Raw genomic sequence first — 27,997 nt, 5'->3', positions numbered from 1 at the left:
TCAGAACTCTCAAACTGCCAGAAAAAGTTCTTGCTGGAACAAGGACATGGTCTGAGTGGAGGCAGGACTGGTTGCTGAAGAAGCCAAAAGGAAAAGAGTGTTAGGAAATTGTGAAAAAAACGGTGCCGACAAATGTACGGACTAGCAACTCAGGGGGATGGTGAGACCAGGGGCAGAACCAGATGCAGCAGTTGATATGTCCAGACTTCTGTGTTTGCTTTTCAAAACAATGTGCTGTAATACAAGGCTTACGCCCGTTAGTTAGTAAGGAAGGAAGAGGACAGGACATAGGAGACAAAACTAATATAAATAAAACACTCAGGTTTTCAAAAGAATGTAGTATTTTCAATGGAAATTTAACTTTTTCCTTCATTTGAAATTCATGAAAAAATGTGACTTTTTTAAAGAAAGTGTCTTAGATACATATAAATGTGGTTAGAATATACAAAACCACAATTTGGTCCCATCTCTCTTACTTTACTTTTGATCTTGCATACATAAATGGGTGGATTAAACTGGCAAAAGTTTCTAGTGTCTTTGGAGTGGGTACCTGTTTTCACAGTATTCAGCGTCACTCTGGGGAAATAGAAGTTTCAAATGCCAGTAGAACCTCTGCTCCCTAGAAAATTAAAAAAACACATCAAAAGTCAAAGTATCATACTACTACAACGTGAAGATAGTTTAATCTATTTCATCAAAATTACATTTACTTTGATGTCATGTTTTGGCAAAAGAATTTATTGTTTCACACATTTTACTGCATGCTGGGATATTTCCCCAACAAAATGCAGAGCATTTAACGCACATATTCCATGTAAGCACAGATTGTTCAAGATGTACCAAAAAAGCCATGTTCTACATTATGGGCCGTCGGCAGAAATAAAAAAGAAGGAGAAGGTGAAGAAAAGAAAACGGAAAAAGTGCTTGTGGGTGTGTGCACATTTGATTGCGTGTTACATCTGTCATTTGGGCGAAAGAGGGGTAAGAGGAGAGGTGTACTAGTAAAACAATTGTTCTGAGCTCAAGAGGGTGTACCTGTATCACCATGGTGGACAAAATAATACTGTAGGTGTGGTTTGTTCATTTGTGTAAGAACACAGTGCTTTGACTTGCTTTTTGCCTTGTGGTTCACTCATCCCACTTCTACATAGACCAATAACTGAAATGGAAGAGATAAAGCAGTCTACTGCAAGATGACCACAGTGTTTCAGTTCCACCAGGGATATTAAAGTCCTATTTGAATGCACTTGATCTTCAAAATGTATAAATTAAGACAAAGTAGGGGCACACTATTTGTATTGGTGTAAACTATGGCTACACCTAAAAAAGAAATACATATTACAAAATGGATGCCTGCACGGTTTAAAGAAAAAAAAGAAAAAAAAAGAAAAATGACTGTCGCACATTAAGTTGCTCATCTTAAGTTACAATAATTACTTTTAACAAGTGGTATGTTTAGGTGCAGCCACAGTTTACACCAAAGAAAAACCAGAGTACACCCCTCCCTTAGTACAAACCACCTTATGCGACTCACATGATTGGATTTTAACACAGGGGAACCAGCCCTGGACATTGTGTTAATCATCTTGGGCCAGTGTGAAGAGTGAGAAACTTGCACAGAAGGTGAGAGTTGAATTAAGCGACAAGACTGGCCTGCTCTTGCAAACTGATTTATGTTAACCATTAACTTGTGCAGAAAGTATTTTTTATAAAAAAAATGTATTTACTGAATGTGAAGATGGATTTCCAAAATCAACCCTGGGTGTGGATGTTGTGGGGCCACCCTATTATGTTAAATAGGGACAGAGAGAATGTGGCTAAACCCAATTGCTTTTCTCTTTTACAAGATAGTAAAATGTATGTGACATCCAGCAGACGTGTGCAAAAACTGTATGGAAATCATTACCATGTGGCAGCTTTCTGCATTGTGAGGGAAACAATTTTTCATTATTTCTCTGGCCATTTTATCTGTATATATTTAAATGTTGAAAACACAAAAACCTGGCTAATTACATAGTAAAGCAAACAATTGTATTGTGTGTGTTTGAGGTTCGATAGCAGAATGGTCTTTTGATGTTTAATGAAAGTCCTCATCTCCTGGAGCTATTACTACCTAATGGTATGCCAATGTTATGATCCAACAGTGCAGACAGGCAAGAACTCAATGCTAAATTCTATACCTAATCTCGGGGTCAGATGGGTATTTATATAGCGCTTTTGGCAAAGCGTTGTACATAAAACATATGTATCACAAGCTGCAACTAGCCACTTTGACAAGAGACATGTGCAAGAAGAAACCTGGCAAGACATCGCAAAGCAAAATGGACAGGTTTACGGTTGAGCGTACAGAGGAAAACTCCAAGGGAGGGCTAATATCAATCCATCCCTGGAAAGACCTGAACAAGCCATGTGGCAGAAGGCAAGTCGTTCATCCCAATGGTCTTGAAAGCAGTGCAAGAGTCCAGAAGAATCCTGGAAGAGAGGATTGGGCATGTGGCGATGGATGTCTCCCTACTGAGGCAGGACCTCCAAGCAATATCGCAGAGTGTCGGGAGAGGGAAGAGAGGATAAGCCAGCTGGAAAACACGGTCCAAGTTTTGCAATCCGAAGTATAGGAACTTAGTGGAAAACCATGAACACTGGAGGGGTATTCAGTGATTTAAACAAATAGAAAATAATGAACAACATTAACATCAAAACATTTATAACAAAAAAAATACCAAATTATTTTAAATATTTTATGGGGGTTGTGCTAAGCGGTTAAAACGGGTGGGGAGGGGGTTGGGGTGGTATTATAAACCAAGGGAAACAGGGGTTTTGGAGGGGGAACCACCCAAATAAGAAAAAACATTTGGTATTTTCTTCATTAAAAATGTTTAGATATAAATGTTGTTAGTTATTTTCTGTTTGTTAAAATCACATGTAACTCACTGGAGGCAAATCCCAGAGAGCAAATATCGGGATTGCTGGACTACCGGACAGGGTTGAGGGCCTCTCCATAAATCTAGTTTTGGAGAAGTGGATACAGTAAACCATTTGCCCAAAAGGCTTGACAAACTTTCTCAAATGAAAGGGTACACAAGGTTCGGAGCAGCCGAGCAGACCATCCTCGCCTGAAGCACCACCCAGACAAACAGTGGTAGCCGAACTATATTCGAGATATGGACATGATATTGCAGGCTGGCAGGAGTAGAGGCCCAATCCAAGTGGAGAATACGCCTTCCAGGTCCAGCAGGCAGGATGATCATCTGAAGACGTCAAAAGGCAGCCACGAGGCAACACTATGAAATACATGCTGATTTTTCCAGTCAAACTCAAGGTGATCCAGGTGGACCGCACATCGATATTTCAAGACCCGGGAGAAGTATGGGACTGGCTGGAAAGCAGAGGGATCCATCCAGCATGAAGAAAGACTCCCAGGACACACCGGTCCCGCAAGTTTGCAATGTACTCGGATGGCATAATCGCTATGAACCACGTTACCCCCACTCAGTGACAACGATTCACAGGAAAGGTATTAGGCAAAAAGGGATTGGAGTGGTGTGGAACTGGATTACTTCGGAGGGGAAAATGGTCGGGGTGAGGGGTTTCAGGGGGGTGCATAGGGATCCCAGTAGGTGGGTGGGGGCAACTTTGCAATACGAGGGGGGGAGAGATAAAATGGCAATAAATGCAGCGGCCAAAAGTAGGTCTGAGAGAACCACACCACTGGGAGAGATTAGGTGGAAGAGCGAGCGGGAAAGCAAATAACTGCCGAATATATAATATATGCGGAAGAGGGATGGGTCAGGATGCACCGGAGATGCCGAGTAGTGCAGCATAGGGAGGGGAAGCTTTACATTTTCATCTTGAAATGTTATTGGAGGGCAACAGATACTTCACCGTTTGTGGGAAGGAGGTTGGGGAGGAGGTAAAGTGCAAAAAACATGAAGGGCTCACGCTTCCAAGACCCATACAAAGTCTTTAAGATAGGAGGCTTGTAAGAAATAGATGAACCTCCAGATAACCAATGTGATGCAAAACTCCAGGGGAAGGTTAGCGGGGATAACTGGAAGGGTGGGAAAGGAGAGATACACCTTAGTCACCATCTATGCCCCTCCTACACTATTAGCAGATACTTTAGAGTATCTCAAAAAAACTTGATACTAAACGCACCACAGGGATTATTTATCAGGGGGTATTTCAATGATGTGATGGACCAGACAATGAATAGAAGAAGGATGAATTTGAAACCAACGATCAAGGGTTCCAAATTGGGCGATTTTCTAGAAGCCATTTGGATTCGAGAAAATCATGCACGACCGGTTTGACGTATGGAGGGAGATGCACACAGAGCACAGGGAATACTCTTTCTTCTCTGCTGCAAATGCCTTCTTATCTAGAATAGACTATGTGCTGTCCCCAAGGACTGAGAAAAACAGTAAGAAAAACTCAGAATCGCACCGTTTGCATCAACGATATTCCATAATACCCACACAGTGGGCAGAACATGGAGGCTGAACATATACCATCTTCTAGACTGGCAGGTAGAGGATGAATTAGGGAAAGGAAGCACAGCAATGCTTGCAAATAAATAGGGACTTGGTAATTTGGAAGCAGATGCTATGGTAAGCGTGTAAGGCAGCAATAAGAGGGAGGGCCTTAGCAGTGATTACAGTGAAGGAAAGGCAGAGCGATCAATAATACAGAAAGGGGGAAGAGTGTCAATCAATTGGAAAAGGGTTGATAGGAGAGGCACACCGAAGACTGGTTGAGTGACTTTAGATGTGTGCAGGAGGAGATAAGAATTAAGGAACTGGAGAGGGCAAAAGTGGGTTGGTGGCATAAGGGGGCACACATCTACGAATGGGGTGATAATGGGGGGGGGGAACTGTTAGCGTGGCTGGCTCAGAGAGATGAACTGGGTAAGTTGGTCAATGAAGTAGAGGGTAGAGGGTAAGGGGAAAAATAAAATAGAACCACGTGACTTTGCGCAGGTCTTCGCTGCATTTTACACACAGTTAAATAAATCGCACATAGATGAGAGCGAGGGGGCAACTCAGGCTTTTCTACATAACCTTCCCATTAGACGGTTGACCGATGAGCAAAGGGATGCCTTAGAGAGAGATGCAACATTTGAGGAATCTGAAGCTGCATTGTCACAGTTGGGAAAGGGAAAAACAACGGGACTGAACAGACTTCTCCAAGTACTATGGTCGAGACTGAAACCAGAATCCATAGAGACAATGTGAGATATGTTTATGGAGAGTAGGGATAAAGAGGTCCTTCTGCCAGACCTAAAAGAGGCAACTATCGTAGTAATACCAAAGGAAGAGAACCAAAGGCATCTGTGTGGAACCTATAGGCCCTTATATCTTATTAACACAGAAACTAATATCTTGGCCAAGGTATTGGTAAATAGTATGCAAACGATAATTGCAGACATAGCCAACGAACACCAGTGCGGCTTCACTCCACACAAATCATTAAGAATGAACATTAGACAGCTCCAATGAATATGGCCAACAGTACACAAACCCCCATATAAATCCTGTCTCTGTATGCCCACAAGGCGTTTGGCTCGATTGAATGGGAGTACATGTTCAGGTTACTTGCCAGAATGGGTTTTGGAGAAGGAATCATCAAGTGGGTGTGACTGCTGTACAATGAACCCAGAACTAGGGTAAAAGTGCATGGCACCCTATAGGACAGGTGTCTGTTGGAATGGGGGGAATAGACAGGGATGTCCTCTGTCCTGATGCCTTTTACAGTGGCAGTTGAGCCGCTGGTGGAACAAATTCAGCAAGACCACATATTGGAGGGATATGGATGGCCAGTTGGAAAATATGAGAGAATAGCCTTAAACGCCAATGACATTTTATTCGATCTGACAAACTCAGCAGTATCGATACCCAGGGACATGGATATACTAGAAGAGTTAAGAAGCTATGCCGGACTTAAAGTATACCGGCAGAAGTCCACCCATTACCCGATAACATGAGGGTTGCAGGGGGGATGAGTGCGAACCACCCTCCCAATGGAAAAAATTGCAGCAAGATTCACCGATCATGGGGTGGTCATCCAGAAGGAGGGCACCCTGTTTGAAGACCTCAATCTAGTTCCAGCATCAGATAGTTTGACGCAAACTCTGAGTATTGGCAGTCACTCCTTCTGTCCCTATTAGGGAGGGGGCCCTGTATAACATGGGGACACTCCCACGACTACCATATGTTGTACAACACGTGCCAAGTTCAATAACTATTGGCTTCTTGACAATGTAGACAAAATTTGGTGTGAACTTCTATGGCAGAACAAAACACCTAGGTTAAGACTGGAAACCCGGTATAGCTCTCAGTGGGATAGGGTTACTGAATTTAAAATGATACTACTGGGCCTTGCAGCTTGGGATAGTAAATGGGTGGTGGTATTGTAAGGGTAAGGACTGGGTGGTTGAAACTCTTGAATAACAAACAATAACAAACCAGACTCTTACTCAAGGGAAGGTGTGGTCCCAAGCCGAAAAATACCTGAAGTAGGAGAAAAAGTAGGTAGCATCAATTTGGGAAAATGGGCCGATTAAGGCGATGGTCCTTCAACTGAGCTGGGCCATATATAATAAAGATTTCTTTTAAGTACCTGCAACTAAGAAATGCCCTGAGACCACACATAGGGGAGAAGAGACAGATACTGCATGCCTCCCAGGGAAGAAAAATGTGTTTGATGAATAAGTTACCACGAAACAGGTATCAACCCTCTACAAGACATTGACCTTCCACTCGACTAGGCAACTGGACGATTTAAAACTTAGGTGGGAGAGTGACCTGGGAAGAATAGAAACAAAGAGTGGAGAGAGGCCCTGCAGTTACCGAGAGTGGCAATCTCTGAGACTAGGGCTCAAACTATTTAAAATATTTACATAGAGTTTATTACTCCAGGGATAGGCTGAGCAAAATGGGGAGAATAAGCAATGACAGCTGCCCAAAGTATATGAATACTACAGGAACCTTCTTTTATATGATTTTAGGGTGTGCCTGAGTGAGAAGATTCTAGGACAAAGTCAGTAGAGAAATGTAGATGGTCCTAGATTGCTCTGGAGCTCAGAAATGTACTACTGTGAATATGGATGTATAGGGAGTTTCCCAGGCATCAGTAAATGTCAATGCAGCAAAACAGGCGATAGCCGAGCAGTGGATGAGTTGGCATCCACCACCCCTACCTCAGTAGTGCTCAGGTATGGACGCAATCAAAAAGTGTGGTAAGCAGGTGTATAAGAGGAGGGGGTACTTGGGTAAAAATGAAAAATCTGGAGGAACTGGGAGTAACCAGCACAGTGACAGAAACCCCAAATATAAGAGGATCATGAGAAGATGGAATGGATAATTCATGAGGTACCATGGGAACAAATGCACTTTGTTCAGATGTGGGGGAGGATGGGTGGTGGAGTTAGGAGGGGGTGGGGCGTTGTTTTGATGCAACTAATTGTTTCCAGCATGATATCAACACAATGTGGTTGCATCACTGTTTTCTTTGAATAAACAAAAATAAAAAGTGAAGTAAAAAAAAACATTTTTCCAGGTTATTGTGACCTCTAACACATTGATCCACTTTAAAAATCAAGCCCATCAAAACCCCCCCCCAAATAGCTGGTTGGACCAGGAATGCAGAAAGGCTAAGCGTCTTTTATTAAAAACTTTAAAAGAGACAAAGATTAATTACCAATATCAAGTGAGTCAAACAAGATATAATTAAAGCCTAATATCAAACAAGAATTAAGATGGGAGGTGGGCTTTGCTAAAGAAAGTTGTTCATTCTGGATGCATGGGGGATTTTTGGTTAATTGTAACAGAAGGGCAGCACACTGAATCAATAGCTACAGAGACTAAATCCTTAAGAGGCATGGTACAGCCATTTCAGAACTTTATAAATCGAAGAGGAAATATTTTTTACAGAACTCCAGCCCATCTCCCTTTCTGAAATCGAGTTGATAGACGCAAGTCGTGCCAAAAATCGGGCAAGGCCCCTTGGCCCGATAAAATCCCAGTAGATTTACTCAGACAGAACCAAAGATCTGGGTCCCAGTATTGACAAATAGCTTTGATGGACTTGTCAGTATAAAATCCCAGAGATTTGGAGGGATGATGAAATTATGCCATTTTTAAAAAGGGAATTCCCAGGAAATAATCAGCCAATCTAATTACTAGCCTAGTAAAAATCTTCAGGAAAACAATTCTAACGAGATGAGAAGATTGCAAGTTGGCTTTCAACAGTTTACAAGCACACTTCAACTATTCATCTCATCCTGAAATATGTACAGTTGAAGAAACAGAACTTTTACTTTGTCTTGACTAATCCAAGAACTGAATTTGATAGTGTACCTCGCAATACATTGTGGGACAAATTAAAAGAACAGGAGGCCCCCTCAAATCTTTTAGGAGTAATTACAAATTCAGGCCTCACAAAAGGTACTCGCCACTAGCGATTGGAAAGTGATAACAGACACTTGGCAAATAAACGTGTAAAATGTTTATACCTGACAAACTGATATAAAGAAAACTTAACATTTGGCAGGTACTCAAGGGGCGGGGAACTTACAAAGAGTGTTTCCATTCAAATAACGTGGCATCCAGTCCCCCTTGTAATTTTCCTTATACATACATTAATTTACCCTGCCAATAACCACTTTAGCTGCAAACAGAGATTGGGAGCTGTGAAACTGGGTACGAAATTCTGAGCTGACTAGGACCTTTCAACTACGCCTGCAGGGCTGCAAAATATTTTCAACTCCATTTAGACAAAGGCTTAGCGATAAACTGCATTGTGCTCCATCACAGAATCTTTAAGCAGGTCGATTTCTTAGATTATTTTGGATCAATGATCAGTTGTACAAAGGGGTGGTGCTCGCAGATCTACTGCCATTATCTCTACACAAAGTGCAACTATACAGTACATTTCGGGTCCATGTAATTATCGAGTGGCACAACCTGATAGACGTCTTAAAGGAGAGTTCCGGGACTTTTTTTTTTTATTGTCCCTACGGTTCGGCCATGTGTTTTTAAGCATAACTCGGTAGATCGTAGAAAACTTTCCTATGGACCTTACCCGACTTTTCGTCCATTAACGCACTCGAAATCAGCCGCCATTTTCTGATAATCCTATCACTTGCCGCATCGCCCTGGCTCACCTGCTTTTGCGGCACTAAATCAAATCCCCGTTCCCTGAGCCTGACATCAGCAGACGCGTACCGCCCATTTCCCAACGCCAAAGCACGTTTCGTGTCAACAATCGCTGCGCCTCAGCTAATGAAGTGTCGCCATGGAAATGGCAGGACGCCTCTTTCCTCAATAAGTATAAACACACCGTTTCACAACACACAGCAGCAGATTTTCGATTCCATTACTCTCTGTGTGTTACTTTGAGTATTCTGTGACTCGTTTCTGTGCTCTGGTCAGCTACCTTCGTTGATTGTAGCCCGTGTGAACAGATACCAGTACCAACGCTATAAATTATTTTACTTTCTTTACCACACAATGGCTACAATAATGCCGTATATGTACGAGCCCGAGTACACCGAGGAAGAACTACTGGAAAGGCAAGCACGCGAAAACGATGGGGATTCGGACGGCAGTTGGGAGGACCAGTCAACGGATGAAGAGCCTGGACCATGTCGCATGGACGGCGTCTCCACCTGGTGCACGTGCAATCGGTGCGAGCTAATGCCAACTGAGGAGGAGAACTGCTGCTGCCGTGAAAATTCCGGGTGCTTGGCCTACATTTCGGAAGGCGAGCCAAGTCCGCAATGCATCACCGAGCTGCCAGAGTTCAGGGAAGCCTGCCTCTCACGGACCGTGTTGAGGATGATGATGGTGCTTATGCACGAACTTTGCGGCACTGTTCGTCCGCGTAATCCGAGTAACGAGTAAGTATACTCTGGTTGTGATGTCAGTGATGCCACTACTATTTCATGGTCGTCTCCCACATATAAAACTACATCTACATATCATTCGAATACATGTAAATTGGTTCCATGTTGTGCATTTTCTAGATAGAATTTTTTTCAAAGCAGAATGACATTTTTTACCTGAATCGACAGTGATAAGAAAGTTGTCATTTTAATACAGTTTGCATCTTTCATTTTCACAGGTGGTACAGGCTGGTGGCCTATCGTTGCTTCACTTGGTGGCTTCACGGGAGGCTCGGACACCGCGTTCGGAGAGTAATACCTGCCTGTGCGGTACTTGCCATTAGACAACATTTCCCCAGCGACAGTGGACAATACCGCGGATTTTCCCTGGATGTGCTGCAACCGCAACTTTACAATGTGTAATGTTTATTATTTATGTTCAATTGAAATTAAGATCTAAAATAAAACCCAACATATATTTTAACAATGGTTGTTTTGATTTTTTAAATGAATCTAGTGTGTCTCCATTGAATAGTCTTCCTGTGCCTTGTCTTGTCACACCACATGTCTCCGGCCAGCATCCTCCCTCACGCTGGCCGCCCACCTTCAATCCACATAACCGTTGAACCCATATGCAGCAGACACACATATGTTATTTTGCGGGTTGGCATCAAGCCTCCCGGCCTTGCCTCCTCCCCCAAAAATACTTACCACACCACTTTGTTCAAGCGTTGGCAATAAAAGGAAGGCCGTTGGATTTTATTGATACAAAACATGGTTATAGGTAAATAATCAATATGGTTGATCATAATAAATCATCCTTTTGGGCACCGGGTACAGAGATGACCCCCACAGGCCAGCCTGCTGCTGACTAACTGCCTAGGGATCCAGGGTCTCCCAACTGCCGTCCGAATCCCCATCGTTTTCGCGTGCTTGCCTTTCCAGTAGTTCTTCCTCGGTGTACTCGGGCTCGTACATATACGGCATTATTGTAGCCATTGTGTGGTAAAGAAAGTAAAATAATTTATAGCGGTGGTACTGGTATCTGTTCACACGGGCTACAATCAACGAAGGTAGCTGACCAGAGCACAGAAACGAGTCACAGAATACTCAAAGTAACACACAGAGAGTAATGGAATCGAAAATCTGCTGCTGTGTGTTGTGAAACGGTGTGTTTATACTTATTGAGGAAAGAGGCGTCCTGCCATTTCCATGGCGACACTTCATTAGCTGAGGCGCAGCGATTGTTGACACGAAACGTGCTTTGGCGTTGGGAAATGGGCGGTACGCGTCTGCTGATGTCAGGCTCAGGGGCGGGGGATTTGATTTAGTGCCGCAAAAGCAGGTGAGCCAGGGCGATGCGGCAAGTGATAGGATTATCAGAAAATGGCGGCTGATTTCGAGTGCGTTAATGGACGAAAAGTCGGGTAAGGTCCATAGGAAAGTGTTCTACGATCTACCGAGTTATGCTTAAAAACACATGGCCGAACCGTAGGGACAATAAAAAAAAAGTCCCGGAACTCTCCTTTAAGCAACACATCATTGATCAGTTGAAAGAGTGGAAGGAAGATCCCATAGAATCAATTACCATTCTTATGACCACCTTACAAGCAGATGGTGAAACCAAGTAACAACTAGTACCCCTCAACCCACCTATACATGAACAACAAGATCTCCAGGCTTTAATCAGACTCTTTACAGATGTATTCAACCACAAACCAGGCCGAGTAACAAGTATAAAACATTTTATCCATAGCCCACCGGGTAAACTCATTAACTTAAGACCATATCGTATTCCACAGGCACGGAAGTAAATGATCTGCCAGGAGGTAGAGAAAACGAAAGCAGACGATATCATTGCACCGTCTCAGAATCCCTGGTCCTCATCAATAGTTCTGGATGGCAAACCAGATCAATCGTAGAGATTCAGAATAGAATTCCATAAATTGAATGTCATGTGCTGGTTTGATAATTATCCAATGCCGAGAATGGACAACCTCATTGACAAACTGGGACAGGCTGTCCTCATCTCCACAATTGATCTGACGAAGGGCTATTGACCGGTACCCCTGAACTCTGAGGACAAAAGAAAAAACTCCTTGCTCTACCCCCTACAGATTCATGGAGCCCCGGCTACCTTCCAGCGACCGATGGACCAAATTTTGCATCCATATTTAGTTTCTGTGGAGCATATCTAGACTATATAGTCACCCACAGTCAGACCTGAAAGGAACACTTGTGTCACCTCTATACCATCATTAGAGCAGTGAAAACCTCTGATATTATGGCTGACCCAAAACAATGTCATCTGACACAGTCAGCCGTTAAGTATTTCTTTTTTTGTGTGGAACGGTTTTCTTCAGTCCCAGTTTGAGAGCAGTACAAGAAACCCCTCCTCCCCAAACCAAACAAGATTTAAGAGCTTTCTTGGGTCTCACCAGTTATTACCATAGGTTCATTACTAGATATTCAGAAATAGCTTCCGGTCTTACAGATAAATTGAAGAACGCTGAATCTTCTGTAGTAAACCAGTGTTGAAGGTCCTAAACTTTAATAAAGATTTCATCCTTCAAACCGATGCGCTAATACAGGGATAGGGGCAGTTTTGTCGCCAGAGTATGATGGGATAGAACACCCAGTATTGTATGTCAATCGCAAACCCTTCCCCAGAGAAAAAAACGACACAATAGAATTGCAGGCTTTAGGTATTAAATGGGCATTGGGGCACATTAGATATCTGACTGGGAGAAAGTTCCAACTGATAACAGAACTCCCCCAACCCCCTTACCTGGTTCAGCCTCAGAAAAGATACAATACAAACGCAAGGATTATGAGGTGGTTCCTAGCTCTCAAGCCGTTTTGTTTTTCGGTGGAACACCGGAAGGGAAAGTGGGCTTCCTTTCAAGATTTCTGTTGGAAGAAGATGGGGGAGCCAATAACACAAGGGCAAGGGTTTGTGACTAAGCACACAACCTCAACAACATCAGAAGCATGGAGGATGATGAAGATCAGGCGGGATCCATAACAGGGAAGGGCGACAGCATCAAATATACGTAGGTTCTATAATATATTGGCAAGGATACCACAAGTCACCGAAGGTGTTGCGGTTTCCCTGGATATGCAGAAGGCATTTGACACGGTATATTGACATTTCCTGTACAGGGTGTTACACAATTAGGGGTTTGGCCCAAACTTTATATGCTGGGTGCAAATTCTATACACGCAGCCGTACCCCAGGGTATCTGTGAATGGCGTTCTATCGTCATTACTGAAACTAGCTGGCGGCACAGGCAGGAATGCCTGCTATCGCCTTTACTATTCGCGTTGGTGATAGAGCCTCTAGCGGACCCAATGAGGACCCACCATGCACGGGCTGCTATTAAAATAGCTGGACTGGTAGAATTGATTACATTGTAAGCAGATGATATCTTGATGTATGTGAGGAATACCGGGAAATATTTGCAGAGGGTGATAGCCACGGTCCAAGAATTTGGAAAATACTCAGGTCTCTGGTTGAATAGTAATACGTCCGAAGTATTCCCACTGACAGACATAACGGGTGAATCCAACATCCTGTTTGGTCTGAGATGGGCGCCCCAACAAGTACAATATCTAGGCGTAGAAATGGCATGCTCGGCAAGTATGGTTCGCTACCTTAATTAGGACACATTGGTCAATGCAGTGTGCACTAAACTTGAACAATGGAATCAACTCCCTATCTCACTCATGGGGCGAGTGGCATTGTTGAAAATGATTATACTGGCCAAGTTATTTTATCATTATCACTATTCCACTGTGACCGGGTAGATCCTTTTTCACCAAAATAACGGGAGCATGTTCCACATTTGTGTGGAAGGGACAGGTTAGGGGCAGCAGGAACCGCCTCACGTTGCCGTATGAGTACAGGGTCTTAACAGCTCCGGATTATGAGTTTTACTAGTTGGCAGCTCTAGTATATTACGTGACACACTTGATGGCAGGACGGGTCACACACAATACCTGGATCTGGAGAGGCAAGGGAAGAGTAAGGGTACTCTGCTGCACGGGGTGGTCATGGGAAAGCAAGGAAATGGTAATCAGCTGGATCCAGTCGTAGTTACACAACAGGCATGGTCCAGGTTGGTCCAACAACCCAAAAATACTATAATATATAGCCCTGGCATGCTGATCTGGGATGCGCCCTACTTGGACCGGTCGAGGTATGCAGCACTGGCCGCACACTGGCAGGGGGCGGGCTTATTGAACCTTGGGGATCTGTACCGGAATGGTCAATTTGTGACCTGGGAAGATATTAAGATGCATGTAGGTGACACCCCATTACAGAAGCTGAAATACTTCAGACTTCGATCGGCAGTGGCCTCTGTGTGGACTGGGTTCCCACTGGATCCGCTGTTGTATCAAAGTCTGAATTACATCACTGCCTCTACTGCAGTGAAGATAACCGCTTCAGCGTTATATAAATTGCCACTGTCCACAAGTAGGGTACAAACACCAGACATTAAGGGGGAGTGGGAGGCGGACCTGGGCATCACTTTTACAGAGGCGCATTGGCTACAATTGTACAGACTGACAAAACAGATATTCAACTCCAGGTACAGGCTAATCCACTTCAAAATATTGAATAAAGTGCATCTCCCCCGGCCCGCCTTAAGAAAATCTATATAACAGTTGAGGGAAGAAGCCCAAGATGTGGAAATGAAGATGCCAATATAATGCATATGCTGTGGTCTTGTGGGGGCATTCTCTGTGTATTGGGGTAAGGTATGCAATGTGCTAGAAGAAATGGTGGAGCAACTTGTAAGATGGAAACATATGTCGTGCATACTGGGCTATGTGCTTAAAACTAACTCATTGAAGCGTAAACTTATAAACATAGGACTGCTGTTGGCTAAGCGCTCTATTTTGATGCGGTGTAAGAGCAAAGCACCCCCCACGATTGAGCAATGGGTGAGTGATATGACCTGGGCAAACGGCAAGAAGAGTTGTACTCTAGCCTCTACCCCCAACAAGTCAACCAAGAGATATATGGGAAGGATTCTGACAATATCTGACCAATAGAGACGGGGGAGGTGACAGGAATGAAGTATTACAAGTGCTTTCTACATTTGATTGCCCAGTTGCGGGCTGCTGTATTGTTTCCTGTACCGTGTGCTACCAGACAATGTGGTGTTGGAAACCTGTGAAAATTCAAATAAAAGTAAAAAAAAAGAAGCCTGTAAGATGTGGAAGTCAGTGACACTGAATGCAATGTTTTGGTAAAGAAAGAAACTTTTGACAACATTCCTGTACTTTACCCATTCTCTGTCACTAAAAAAGAGATGTATTCCTATACAGTAAAAGCATACGACCATTACAACATTACTGGAACGAGGAAGCCTAATGCAGATAAAGGAGGAAGCCAAGAGAACTAGAACACTTGTTCTAGTTTTCAACTAGTATGAAGCCCACATCGTACAAGTGACGCGAGACAATATGGAAGACAGCACAGTAGTACTAGTATGGTGATTGTAGCAGGGGAAGCAGAAGGAGTGGATGAGACACTGCAACACGGCTGAAGGACAAGTACTCTCCCGGAAGAACCGACAGAAGACTTAGCGGAGCATACATTTCGCCACACATGGAAGATAAAGAGAAGGAAGATACTTCAAAGGAGAAGTTTTCCGACTGGTGTATTTGTCGGGAGCAGGAGGCACGGGAAAGAAGATCCCTCACCCGCCTTGCGGGTCCAGCTGACCGGCTATCGAGGGAGCCGATGGACCAGAAAACATAGGTACGGTCTGTGCGGGGAGCGGAGTTATGTACATTAGCGGTAGCACTACCCAGGAAAGAAGTAGAGCGGGGTGAGGAAACCATAGCAACGGTGCAGTAGAAAGACCCCCACATCGCCTGAACTCCCCAAAATGTATAACAAACAGGACTGGGCAGGAGAATAAACCCACGCTGATAGAGAGACTCTTTCTCATCACAGGAAAAGGGGAAGCCCCAACAGGCAGTGCTTGGTAGGAAAGAAAACCAAGTCTGCCACAAATCACAGTAAGCAGTAATTACACAGTTGGTCAGTACAAGTGAAGAAGTGGAAAGACCAGAGGAAAAGGATTGTCCGCCTTGGCATTTTCGGGACTTGTTCCAGGGGAAAGAAGGCATTCCACCTGGGATAAATAAACCGAGAGGTCATCAAACCTTCTTTTGGGGAACTTGGTTTATAAAACATTATTTTTAACGTTATTGCCAATAAGGCTGGGAGCTGTTCTGTTGTCTGAGGACACCATAAACCCTTTTTACTTTGAAATGACTATCCCTATACAGTTTTTGGTGAACTATTAGCGTTAGGGACAGGGATACGTTTTGGACAGGACAGCGACAGATTTTTTAGTTTGGACTTCCTGACGGTTTCACTAGTTTTCCCTTTGAGGCAGGGAAACCCCACTTAGCGGTAGGGATAGAGAGGAAGTTTCCCAACCCCTTTATTATTATTTAATAAAAGCTATGTTAAGAAACATGTTAACACTGTGCCCGAGACGTTCTTCTGAACCCTCACAATAGATGAGATCAATAAGACCAGAATGTGGAAAATACATTTTGTATACAATCAACGCTCATGAACTATTGGAAAGAGTTATTTTGTATTGTAAACTGTTCATTTTAAGATGTATTATGGACTGTACGGTACCGAAATAAACTCGGACGATGAGACAGGAAACGGAGAGAATACAGATGAAACTAAAAACGTTACCCTATACAACATGCACAGATGGAACTAAACATCAATACGTATACAATGTATGCATTGTAAAGCTACAGACCTCGGCTCAGAGTACTGGGCTACTGTGAAAAAGATGCCACCCCAAATGCTGGATAGGCACCCTCTTAAACAGCACTCCCGTGCTCCCGAGCTAGCTCCACGCTTTAAACAATAAATTACAAAATATGAATATGGAACAAGTTACTTACCTGTAACTGTTGTTCTCCAGCATGGGTCTGGCATGGATTCACATGCTCATGAATATTCCCCGTCGTCAGGCTGGGAATCCTCGGTAAAGAAAAAACCAGTATCAGTTTCGTTTCTGATCTGTCTTTCGTAGTAATAACCAATCACTGGTCTCTGCGTCATACTGACCACAGCCAATGACTGCCCTCTACCTAAGCACCGCCTCTGGCAGCCATCTTCAGATTTGGAAGCACGTGAAGTGGCAGTATGACCAAGTGAAGAGCCGCAGAGGGGTAGGCGGGAGGGTTCGCATGTGAATCCATGCCAGACCCATGCTGGAGAACAACAGTTACAGGTAAGTAACTTGTTCCTTCTCCAGCATGGGGTCTGGCATGGATTCACATGCTCATGAATAAAGAATACATAGCAGTACACACATGCACAACCACGGGAGGTGGCAAAGGCTCAACATTAAGCATTACATCAAACTCAACATTAAGCATCTTACCTCCTCACCAGGCTCACCTCAGGCGAACAGGTTGCGCAGCACTGCTTGGCCGACCCTGGACTCCTCCCTGGAATCCCGATCGACGCAGTAGAACTTTGTGAAGGTGTGCGTCGACCTCCACGTAGCAGCCCTGCATATGTCCAGCAGGGGCACACCAGAAAGGAACGCTGTGGTAGCTGCGATCGCTCTGGTGGAATGGGCTCTCGGACGGCCAGGCAGCGGTCGGTTTGCCAACCGATGACAGTACATGATACAGCCGGAGAGCCATCTGGAAATGGAAGCCTTCGAGAGAGCCTTCCCCTGATTGACAGGTCCAAAGTTCACAAAGAGTTGTGACGTCTTCCGAAAACCCTTCGTGCGGTCCACGTAGAACTTCAGCGCTCTAGCTACATCCAGCGAGTGCAAAGTCCTCTCAGCCGGCGACGAAGGCGACGGGAAGAACACAGGTAACACCAAGGGTTCGTTGAGATGGAAGTCCGACGGTACCTTGGGCATGAAGGAGGGGTGCGTCCTGAGCACTACCCTCGTGTCGTGGAAAGTCAAGTACGGGGCCTTGCAGGAAAGGGCCTGGATCTCTCCCACTCGTCGTGCGGAGGTGATGGCCACAAGAAAAGCTGTTTTCCACGATAGAAACTTCAACGGGGCCGAGTGCAGAGGCTCGAACGGAGGTCCCATGAGCTTGGTCAGCACCACGTTGAGCTCCCACGCCGGGGCCGGAGCCTTCACCGGCGGGAACGATCTGAACAGTCCCTTCATGAACTCTTTCACCAGACGATGAGACCACAAGGACGTCCGCCCCGTGGTTCTGGTGTATCGGGAGATCGCAGCAAGATGAATCTTGATGGACGCGTGTGCCAGACCAGCTTTGGCCAGCGTCAGCAGGTACGGCAGTACTTGGGGGGCCGTAATCCGTAGAGGGTTAATCTTCTGTGCGTGGCACCAGACAGAGAACCTCTTCCATTTGTGTCCGTAGCATTTAAGAGTCGAGGACGCCCTGGCCTTTGCAAGAACCTCTCTGCAATCGGCCGGTATGTCGTATCCTCCAAACTCTAGCGCTGCAGGAGCCAGGCCTGCAAGTTCAGCGACTTCGGGTCGTGGTGGAGGATGGCGCCTCCTTCCCTGGAGAGTAGATCCGCGTCCGCCGGCAGCTTGATCGGCGGGGACGCTGACAAGTCCAGAAGGTCCGGGAACCATATCTGCCTCGGCCACGCAGGTGCGACGAGGATCATCCTGCACCGTGACCTCTTGAGCTGGTTGATGAGCCGGATTAGCAGAGGCAAGGGAGGGAACGCGTAGAGGAACAGGCCCTCCCAGGGGAACGAGAAAGCATCGCCCATGCTCCTCGTCTGGGGAAACCTGCTGGCGAACCTCCGGCACTTGGTGTTCGTCGCCGTCGCGAACAGGTCGATCTGGGGTGTGCCCCACCGTCGGAAGAGGCGATCCACCAGATCCTGCCGTAGTTCCCACTCGTGGCACGAGCGCAGCTCCCTGCTGAGTGAGTCGGCGATGGTGTTTTTTATCCCTGCCAGATGAAACGGCACCAGAAAAATCCCTTGGGCAACGGCCCAATGCCACAGGTCCTGCGCCTCCTTGGACAGCGCTGGGGACCTGGTTCCGCCCTGTTTCCTGATGTAAAACATGGTGGTGGTGTTGTCGGTGAAGATCCTCACCACCTTGCCCTTGAGGGACGGAAGGAAGGACCTGAGGGCCCAAAACACTGCACGGAGCTCCAGGACGTTGATATGCAGGGACTTCTCCGTCGGGAGCCAGAGTCCCCTTGCGTGCAGATTTTCGGTGTGCGCTCCCCACCCTTCCAGGGAGGCATCCGTGGTCACGGTCTCCTGGTGGGCTGGGGTCTGGAAGTCCATGCCCGCCGTCAAATGCGCGCGGGTGCCCCACCACCGTATCGCTCGTCGGAAACTCTCGTCGAGCTTGATCCTTTCCTCGAAGCTGCCCGTCGTCTGGATCCAGCGCGCATCCAGGAATTCTTGCAACGGGCGCATCCGGAGCCTGCACATGGGAATGAGGTAGATGCAGGAAGACATCATCCCGAGGAGGGACTTGATGGACCTCACTTTGGCCGCGTCGGCCACCAACATCCGTTGCACCTTGCCCAAGATGGTCCTGGTCCTCTCCTCCGACGGGGAGGCCAGAAGGGACACTGTGTCGAGCCTGGCTCCCAGAAACAGTGCGACTTGCGCGGGCACCAGGTGGGATTTGGCGTAGTTCACGGAGAATCCCAGGTCCGTGAGGAGTTGGACGGTCCTTGCCGTGTGGACCACGGCGAGCTCCCTCGTCTTGGCGCGGATGAGCCAGTCGTCCAGGTAGGGGTAGACGTGAATACCCTCACGGCGCAGCTGCGCCGCCACCGGTGCGAGGCACTTGGTGAATACCCTGGGTGCCGACCGTAGTCCGAAGGGAAGGGCTTTGAACTGGTAATGACGCCCTTGGACCACGAATCTGAGGAATTTGCGGTGCCCCTTTAGGATGGGAATGTGGAAGTAGGCATCCTCCAAATCCAACGACGATAGGAAGTCTCCTTCCTCCAGCTGACCCAGGACGTGCTGGAGGGTGACCATCCGGAACTTCTGCGCCTTGATGAACTTGTTCAGACGTCGCAGGTCCAGGATGGGGCGCCATCCTCCCGTCTTCTTCTTCACGAGGAAGTAGCTCGAGTAGACTCCGGAGCCCCGAAGCCTCTTTGGGACGAGTTCGATGGCGCCCTTTCTGAGCATCGCCTTTACCTCCAGGAGAAGTTGAGGGACGTGAAGTTCTTTCCTGGCCACGGGGGGGACGCGCGGGCACCTTCTTTGAAACTTGAGCGCGTGGCCCCGGGCCAGGGCGTCCAGCACCCAACGGTCGGTGGAGATGGACTCCCACACGCTGACGAAGCCCGCCAGCCGGCCTCCCACCGGGGTGCTTCGGTGGGGGCCCGACCCCACGGCCGGTTCAATCCTGCTTGGGCGCGGCCTTGCCGCCTTGACCTCCTTGGCGACGACGGCGGGGTCCGCTAGACTTGCCTCGTCCTCTGTAGGCCTCTTGCGACGACGAGCGGGCCGCTTGACGGTAGGAAGCGAAACCGCCGCCGGAACCTTTGGAGGCGCCCTTGCCTCCGCCGCTCCGAAAGGGCGTCCGTCGTTGCAGGACTCCAAGGGCCCGGGCCGTCTCAGTATCCGCCTTGATGGCCTGAAGGGAATCGTCCACTGTCTTCCCAAACAGGTTGTTCCCGTCGAAGGGCATGTCCAGGACTCTGGTCTGGACGTCCTGCCGGAAATCCATAGCTTTGAGCCATCCACGACGTCGAAGGCAAACGCCGTTGCCCAGCTGGCAGAACCCGGTGTCGGCGATGTCCGTCGCCACGGTGATGGCGCGGTCCGAGGCCACCTCACCTTCCTGCAGGATCTCAAGGGCCTCCGCCCTCTTGTCGTCCGGCAGAAAATCCAGCAGGGGAGCTATCTTGTACCAGAGCTCCCTGTCATAGCGGGCCACGATAGCCAAGGCGTTGGCCGCTTTAATCGTCGTCGCTGCCGACGAGATGACTCTACGTCCCATAGCATCCAATTTCTTTCCCTCGCCGTCCGGCGGGGAAGTCGATGTGGAGGCCGCACCCCCCCCCCGCTTTCTTCCTGGCTGCCGCGGAGACGACGGAGTCCGGGGTAGGCTGCGCCCGGAGGCACAGGGGGGCCGTGTCCGGGACCCGGTACTTTTTCTCGTACCGGTCTCTTCTAGCTGGCGTCGTGGAAGGGTTCTTGAGGAGGGAAAGGCCCTCATCCCAAATGTCGTCCAACAGAGGCACTGAGAGGACCGTCTTCCTCTTGGCCTCGCGCCGCTGATAAAGGAAGCCTTCCTTTTTCTTCTCCTCAGGGCAGAGTTGGAAAAGCTCGGAAGCCCTGGAGATCATGGAGTGGAAAGATCCGATCTCGTCGGGCGGAGAAGACCTGGTGGGAGGCGACGACGGAAAATCCTCGTCGTATGCCTCGTCGTCCGTACCCGTCGCTGCCGTGTCAGTCCCCGTATCATCCCCTCGGGTGGACGGGGAGGAGGGCTGGAAGGGGCGCGACGGTTGAAAAGGAGGTGGTGGATGGATCCTTCTTTTCTTGGTAGGGGGAACACCAGAAGGTCCCGGTTCTGGATCCCCCGACGGGAGAGGTTCCTCCGTCGGTAACGGTAGCCTCGTCCTTATCTCGGAGCATAAGGACTGTATGGCCAACAAAATGGCCGCCGAGTTGTCTTGCGGCGCTGGCAGAGGGGAATCCGACGGGCGAGCAGGGGCCCCGTCGGTATCCTCGACGATGTCGTCGTCGTCACCTGCGTCGGGGTCCATTCCGACGGGCTGGCCTTCTTCCACGCCTAGGCCGTGGCTTAAGACCTCGATGAGCTCCTCTTCTGAGGTTGAGGCCGAATCTCCGACGACGCCCTGCCCCCCCTTCTTCTTCCCCACGGAGGGTTTCACGGGGGTCCTATCGATGGGCACAAAGGAAGACTCCCTCCGAGGAGGCAGGGAGATTCTGGGCCCTGAGGTCGCCACCACTGGTGCAGCCACCACAGGCTGAGCCAGGGCCGCCGCGACCGTTTCGATAGAGGGCTTGGTCGGATGGATCAAGGCCTTCACCACCTTAGGTGCGCTCACCGCCTTATCCTTGAGGGAGGGGGCACTGCCACGCTCCTCCTCTGCCTTAGAGCTCGACCGGGGCCTCTCCAGGAGCTTCGCCGGGTGCTCGGCCTTCCTCTTACCCGACCCAGAGCGTTGGCTCGTGGTTGATGGTGCCGGGGAGGGTGCGCCCTGCCTGGCGCCCGTAGAGCCCGACCGTTCGGCGCTCCCGGTGCCAGCGGACTCGCGGTGCTTGGCCTTATGTTGGGCCCCCGTCGCCGGGGCGCCCTCAAAGGTCTTAGAAGACCACTCGGATTTCTTCTTCTTCTCGCCAGACGGGCTCTTACCCTCCAGCCAGTTGGCGAGACGTTGATGGCGGTCCTTCATGGTCCGTTCCGACATGTTGCCGCAAAACGCACAGTCCTTCTCCACGTGCGTCTTGTCTTCATGAAGGCAGTAAAGGCAGAAAGAGTGTTCGTCCTCCTTGAAGACGTTCTGCAGCTGGCATCCAGGGCAGACCCTGAACAGCTTTCCGGGCATCGAGCTTCCCTTCTCCTGGGCCATCTCCGAGACCGGGCCTGAGAAGCTTCTGGATTCCTCCGAAGTGTAGCTCGACGAAATCTTCACCCTTGAGGGGCACAGATGAATCCGACACGGGTCCCCGTTGATCGGATGTAGGATCGGTGGAGCTTGAGGCTCTTTGACCGAAAGAATCGAAGTTTTTTGTGAAAAAAGCGCAAAAAATAGCACTAACGCTCGAGAGCAATAGCACGAGGATCCCAACACATGAACGTGCGGTAAAAATCTGAAGATGGCTGCCAGAGGCGGTGCTTAGGTAGAGGGCAGTCATTGGCTGTGGTCAGTATGACGCAGAGACCAGTGATTGGTTATTACTACGAAAGACAGATCAGAAACGAAACTGATACTGGTTTTTTCTTTACCGAGGATTCCCAGCCTGACGACGGGGAATATTCATGAGCATGTGAATCCATGCCAGACCCCATGCTGGAGAAAGTGGCATTATATTCAGATTAGGGAGAGAAGGTGGAAGTATAACAGCTGAACGTCTAAGTATTAGGGAGAATTTTGTGAAGACTGTGGTCAGGGTGTTTAGGCATGTCTCTCTGACTTAGGGCTACCAGCTATTCTCTCAAGCGGACCAGGCTCTCTAGACGGTAGTGTACCAGAGCAGCTCAGGCCTAAATCTCAGGAGGTGGACTGGGGCGGTTCTCGGGTGCAGTAAACACCTTTCACAAATACCAGAATGAGAAAATGTCCACACACACTATTTTTATAAAAATATAATCTTTAAATAAAAAGAGGAAAGAGATCAGTACACTTGCAGGTAAGTAAATTAATTGTGCCACAACGGATCAGGCAAGTACAACGGCTTCCATAAAAGCTCCTTACAGTTCAATAAAGAGTATTTCCTAGAAGAAAAAATGCATCATAGGTAAATTAAAGTTGCCTATTTAGGACATGAATTTTAAAAGAGATCAGGCGAGACCAGTTGTGCAGAGTGTTACCTTCTGCGAAAGTGTCCCAAAGGAGCAGTTCTGGAGATGCCATGGATATCAAGTCACCTATGTCCCCTGATGAGGATAGGGGAACCAGGAATGAAGAAATAAACGAACAGGCTCAGCAGTGCCAGAGAGTCAGGAGATCAAAAAGAGTCAAATGAACTCATTTTGCAGTGGGCGGTTGGATTTCCAGAGGCTGTGGCTTTGCACATTGGTGGACAACCACCTTAAGCTCCACGGACAACAAACCAGTACAGCAGGAAGCCCCAAGATTTTGGGCAGGATGAATTTTCACAATTTGATGATTCCTAGGTCAGGGGTCAGGCCCAGAGGAGCGGAAAGGCAGGTCGGCTGTGGCCAGCCGTTGTCAGCGATGCAAGATTCCCCCATTATCCTCGGGAAAATGGTTCATGACATAGATAGAAGAAATCCTTGTAAAGTCAAACAGAGCAGAATGAACCCTGGAAAGGGGATGAGCAGATGGGTTCAGAAGGCAGCCTCCTGGAGATTCCAAGTTGAAGGAGATGGAACGAGGGTGCTAGCCAGATGTCCTGGGATGAAGAAACACTGTTCAACACAGTGTTCAGAATCCGGGCAGCCTAGGGCTCCCACTTCTCACAGTCAGTAGCTTCAAGGAGACTATGGGCCTAGTTCACAGAAGCGTTTTATAATGGCAAACCCCCATTGTAAAACGTTCTATAAATAAGCCCCTACGGAGGATTTTCCTTTGTTTTCCTTTTTGCCAATTTCCCACCATAAATAAAACAGAGACTTTGTTCTTTTTTGCTATTGTTTTGAACCTTTCCTGACCTTTGGAGGCAAGTGAAGCCTTTTTCCTCCACCTTCATTGCTAAGCTCATCTGATTTCTGGGGGCACTGATCAGTGAAGGAGAACTCTTTTCTCCATAGTAAAGTAATTTGTTTATTTTTCCTGTGTACATCACCTTCTGTGAAGTGCGGTAGGGACTATGTGTTCCTGAAACATCATTTTTAGCATCTTTGTGGTTACTTACATGTGTCCAGGATGGGATGGTAGCAGCGGATGGTTTACTGTGTTCTCATTTTTGTAGCCTTGGGCATGTATGCTTTTTTCTGCTGAATGCCAAATAGAGTAGCATATACCCTAAAATGCCTGTGTGACAAGATTTGCGCCTGTCTTTTGGCCTTCTGGTCTTTTAACCTTTCTGCACTGGAGTGGTCCGATTTTCAGTATATGACCGTTCCTTGGGCAAGCTACAGCTTTTGCAGGCAAAATGGTGGTCTGTGTGTGTGGCTGGTGGTTTGGGCTCGGTCTGTTTGGACCCAGTTCACTTCCATTCCAGGTGTGTGTTTCTGGATTGATTCAGTGGCCAGAGGCTGTCCAGGATTGTCCAGCCCCTGCCAGTTTCATTGGTGCAGATCCTTGCCATTTGCGATTCAGAGCAAATCCTGCCTGTATCCTGGATAAAAGGACTCCTCCTGCAGCCAAAGTTCAAATCATTGTTGGAGCCAAGATCTCTACGAAGGAGAGCAGCTCAGTGAAGACCCAGACCTCATCATTGGGAGATCGCCAGCAGCCCCTTTTTCACTTGCCGGCAAGGCCCTGCCTCTGTAGATGTCAAGAAGACCTTTAGTGTTTCAACCTATGGACTGATGGGGTCAACTATTCCCAACCTCTGCTTGATGATCCAGCTGCTGGAAGTGTTTGAAACAGTCCCAGAACCATCCTGGGAGCTAGCCAGACTTCTTCCTGGGCCACTTTGCTGCAAAAGTTGCCCACTCAAGTTGAGCCTTGGGGCTCTGCAGATCCTCAGCATATGGAATAAGAAGCCTTTCCTGAAAGTTGCAACTCTCCACCACAAAGACGGGCCTACTTTCTTTATTCTCACCACAAGGTTTGCCTTCTGCCATTTTCTTCAGGTGGCCAAAGCTGTTTGCCGCCTGCTTCGCTGCTTCGGAGTCCCCTGAGGTTATCGTCAAAGTGGTGATCCCGAAGTTGGTATGTCACAAGTATCTGTCCAGAATCCAGATCCCGATGCCTGAAGGGACGTCTGAGCCGCGACCTCTGCACCACAACCTCTGGGCTTCCTCCAACTGAACCAAGTACAAATCCAGAAGGCCCAGCAGTAGTCCATGAGTGAACCGGAGAACAGGGAGTGAGTAAACATGCCGTTTTGCACCCCCCCCTTGTCTTCATTGGGTTCTACGTGTGTAAAGTCCTAGCCCCATCTACCCCTTGCCTAGCCTTGAACAGTGTTCTGACCTTGTACCCTGCCCTTGGTCTCCCCGAAGGTGGTTGTATTGCGAGAAGTATTTTAAAAGACATTCTGCTTGTTTTACCAAACTTTGGAAACACTTACAAACTACTTGTTGGGGGGGGGGGGGGGATAAAAATAAAATGACAACAGGAAACAGGAAGTTATGAGTTGTTCGGCTGAGGAGGAGGTGGCAGACAAGAGACCAGCAGGAGAAAGGAAAGAGACGTGGAGGGTGGAGCTATTTCTGAAGGTGTTGAGGTATTAGTTAGTGAGAATAAGTGGTACTGCTTTTTGTGTGTACGTGAAAGAATGGCAAATGCATTCAGGAGTAACAGAAGAGAATGTGTGAAAGTAGGATGTTTGAATAAGGTGAGTGGAGTGGTAGTTTTAGTGTGGAGGAGGGAGTAGTAACGTGTAAGAAACTAGTTGCATTAAAGGCTGGAGACTAGCACTGAAAGGAGTGAAAGATATCGGCGGGACAAGGAGGAAAACACATTTCACTTTCATATTTTGTTTTTTTTGGGCATAAAAGCAACTAAAAGACATCATTCCCACTGAGCAAAATTTCCACTACCTACTAGTTTGTGCTAGAATCAAACTCAAATTCCTGTGTGGGATTTGACTATTGAATATTAGTGTTGGTTCCCATCTATGTCTGCTACAATATCTCCACATATTCTTGTGCTTGCTCCTTCAAATCCTCCAATCTCAAAGATAACCATGTCAAACTCCCAAGGAAGAGGTGGAAGACACTTCCACCCAAGCCTGCACCTTCAGGGCTACATCCAAAGCAACATCGGAGAACGCTCCTCTCTTCCTCCATTAAGGAAAGCAATCAGGACTTTGGTTTCAGTGTCATAGCCTACATGCACCTTGGGAAGTTAAAGTACATTACAAATTGTGAGAAACCAGAGGCGTTCCTCCCAGGTTCTTCCCGGAACCTTTGTTCAGGTGGTCAGGGGAGACCATCACTCTTGGATACCAACCCTGGGGCGGACAAGCGAGGGATGATCACCTGGGCAGGGAGTCCTTGGGGACTATGGGAGACACATGCTTGGGTGAGGGATGGTATTCCTCCCATTCCGATACACCCCTACCCGACATCCCCTCAGTTGCCATGGGATATTGTAAACAGAGTCCCATCATACCCCAGTACTTTTCTGTAAGAAAAAGGTGAAACCCTCAGGGAAAACAAAGACCATCCCTAAATTCCAACATGAGTTTTATCGCCCTTTCCTCGAAAGCCAGTTTTCAACATCCCTGCATTCAAGCTGCTTTTCCTGACAAAAATCTACATTTTTATCCCTTTTTTGTAGAACACCACAATTCCCATAATCCCATTCCCCTATTGAAATACCCAAGGACTGGGACGAAGCAGAGGCAGATTGGAGGCATGAGGATTACCCATAGGAATCAATGGGCAATGGATTTTTATGGGCAGTCTCCATGTTGTCCCGATAATTAGGTCAGGCAGAGAGGGACAATACTCACACCTGACTCCAATCAACTAACTTGAAACCCTCTGCATTGTCCACAAAGCCTTCTGGGGCCTGGGAGCCTCAGTACCTTCAACTCTCTCTTCCTAAATATCTTCCTTCTCAAGCTCTTCGCTCATCCGCCTCCAACTCCCTCAGGGTCAGTCGCTTCTCCAAGCAACAATGTGGTGGAAGATTCTTTCTTCAGCTGTGGCCTCACTCTGGATCAGCCTCCCTGCCTTCCTGAAACTTGAGGAGAACCATCTCCAGATCCGTAAGCACCTCAAGACCTTCCTCTTTGCTTCTGCTTTCTCTCCTCCTCTCCCCTGCTGAACTCCGGACTGAAACTGCACTAGCCACATGGCTACCATCGGATCTCGGGCCCAGGTCCCCTCCCCCGCCTGCTGCACACTTGCACTGCCTCCTGGGCAACCCCGGCACTTGGGGGTTGTTTCTGTATACCTACAGTCCACACCAGCTCTTGACACCTGATGTCTGCACTTACCCCTGCACTTGCCACAAGCCAGCTGCACTTTTCTACCTAGTTTATTTATTCTATTGCCCTTTCCCCCCTCCCCTGCACTTGCGCGATCTCAATTTCACCTGGCCTAGTAAGATCGTTGTCTCCGTCTTCCCTCTCGTCCCCCCTCCCTTGCCTCGTCGCGCCATGAAACACTTGTGTACAGGCGCGTTATAAATGCCATATCATAACTGGGAGAATAAAAGCAGCAGCCAGAAACAGCATTTTGAGCGAGCTGGGAATGCTGAAGGGTGCAGAGATGCCAGAGGGAAACCATTGTTGCCAGAGAAAACCTGGGAGGCCTGGAGGAGGAAAAACTGCTTAGACATTGGACTGGA

General features: G+C 47.7%; 1 protein-coding gene across 3 annotated transcripts in view; it reads right to left on the bottom strand.

Moving 5' to 3' along the window:
• Nucleotides 1-27,997, bottom strand: part of ZNHIT6 (zinc finger HIT-type containing 6) — a 480,560-nt gene that overhangs the window by 201,400 nt on the left and 251,163 nt on the right. For all 3 annotated transcript variants that reach the window (XM_069641693.1, XM_069641691.1, XM_069641690.1), the window contains exon 6: nucleotides 551-619. In XM_069641693.1, the coding sequence (XP_069497794.1) occupies nucleotides 551-619 (69 nt within the window). The remainder of the gene's footprint in view (nucleotides 1-550; nucleotides 620-27,997) is intronic.

This window comes from Ambystoma mexicanum, chromosome 1q, assembly GCF_040938575.1.
Source record: "Ambystoma mexicanum isolate Mex_15411 chromosome 1q, UKY_AmexF1_1, whole genome shotgun sequence".
Classification (NCBI taxonomy): domain Eukaryota; kingdom Metazoa; phylum Chordata; class Amphibia; order Caudata; family Ambystomatidae; genus Ambystoma; species Ambystoma mexicanum.
This window is presented reverse-complemented; position numbering and strand designations above follow the sequence as displayed.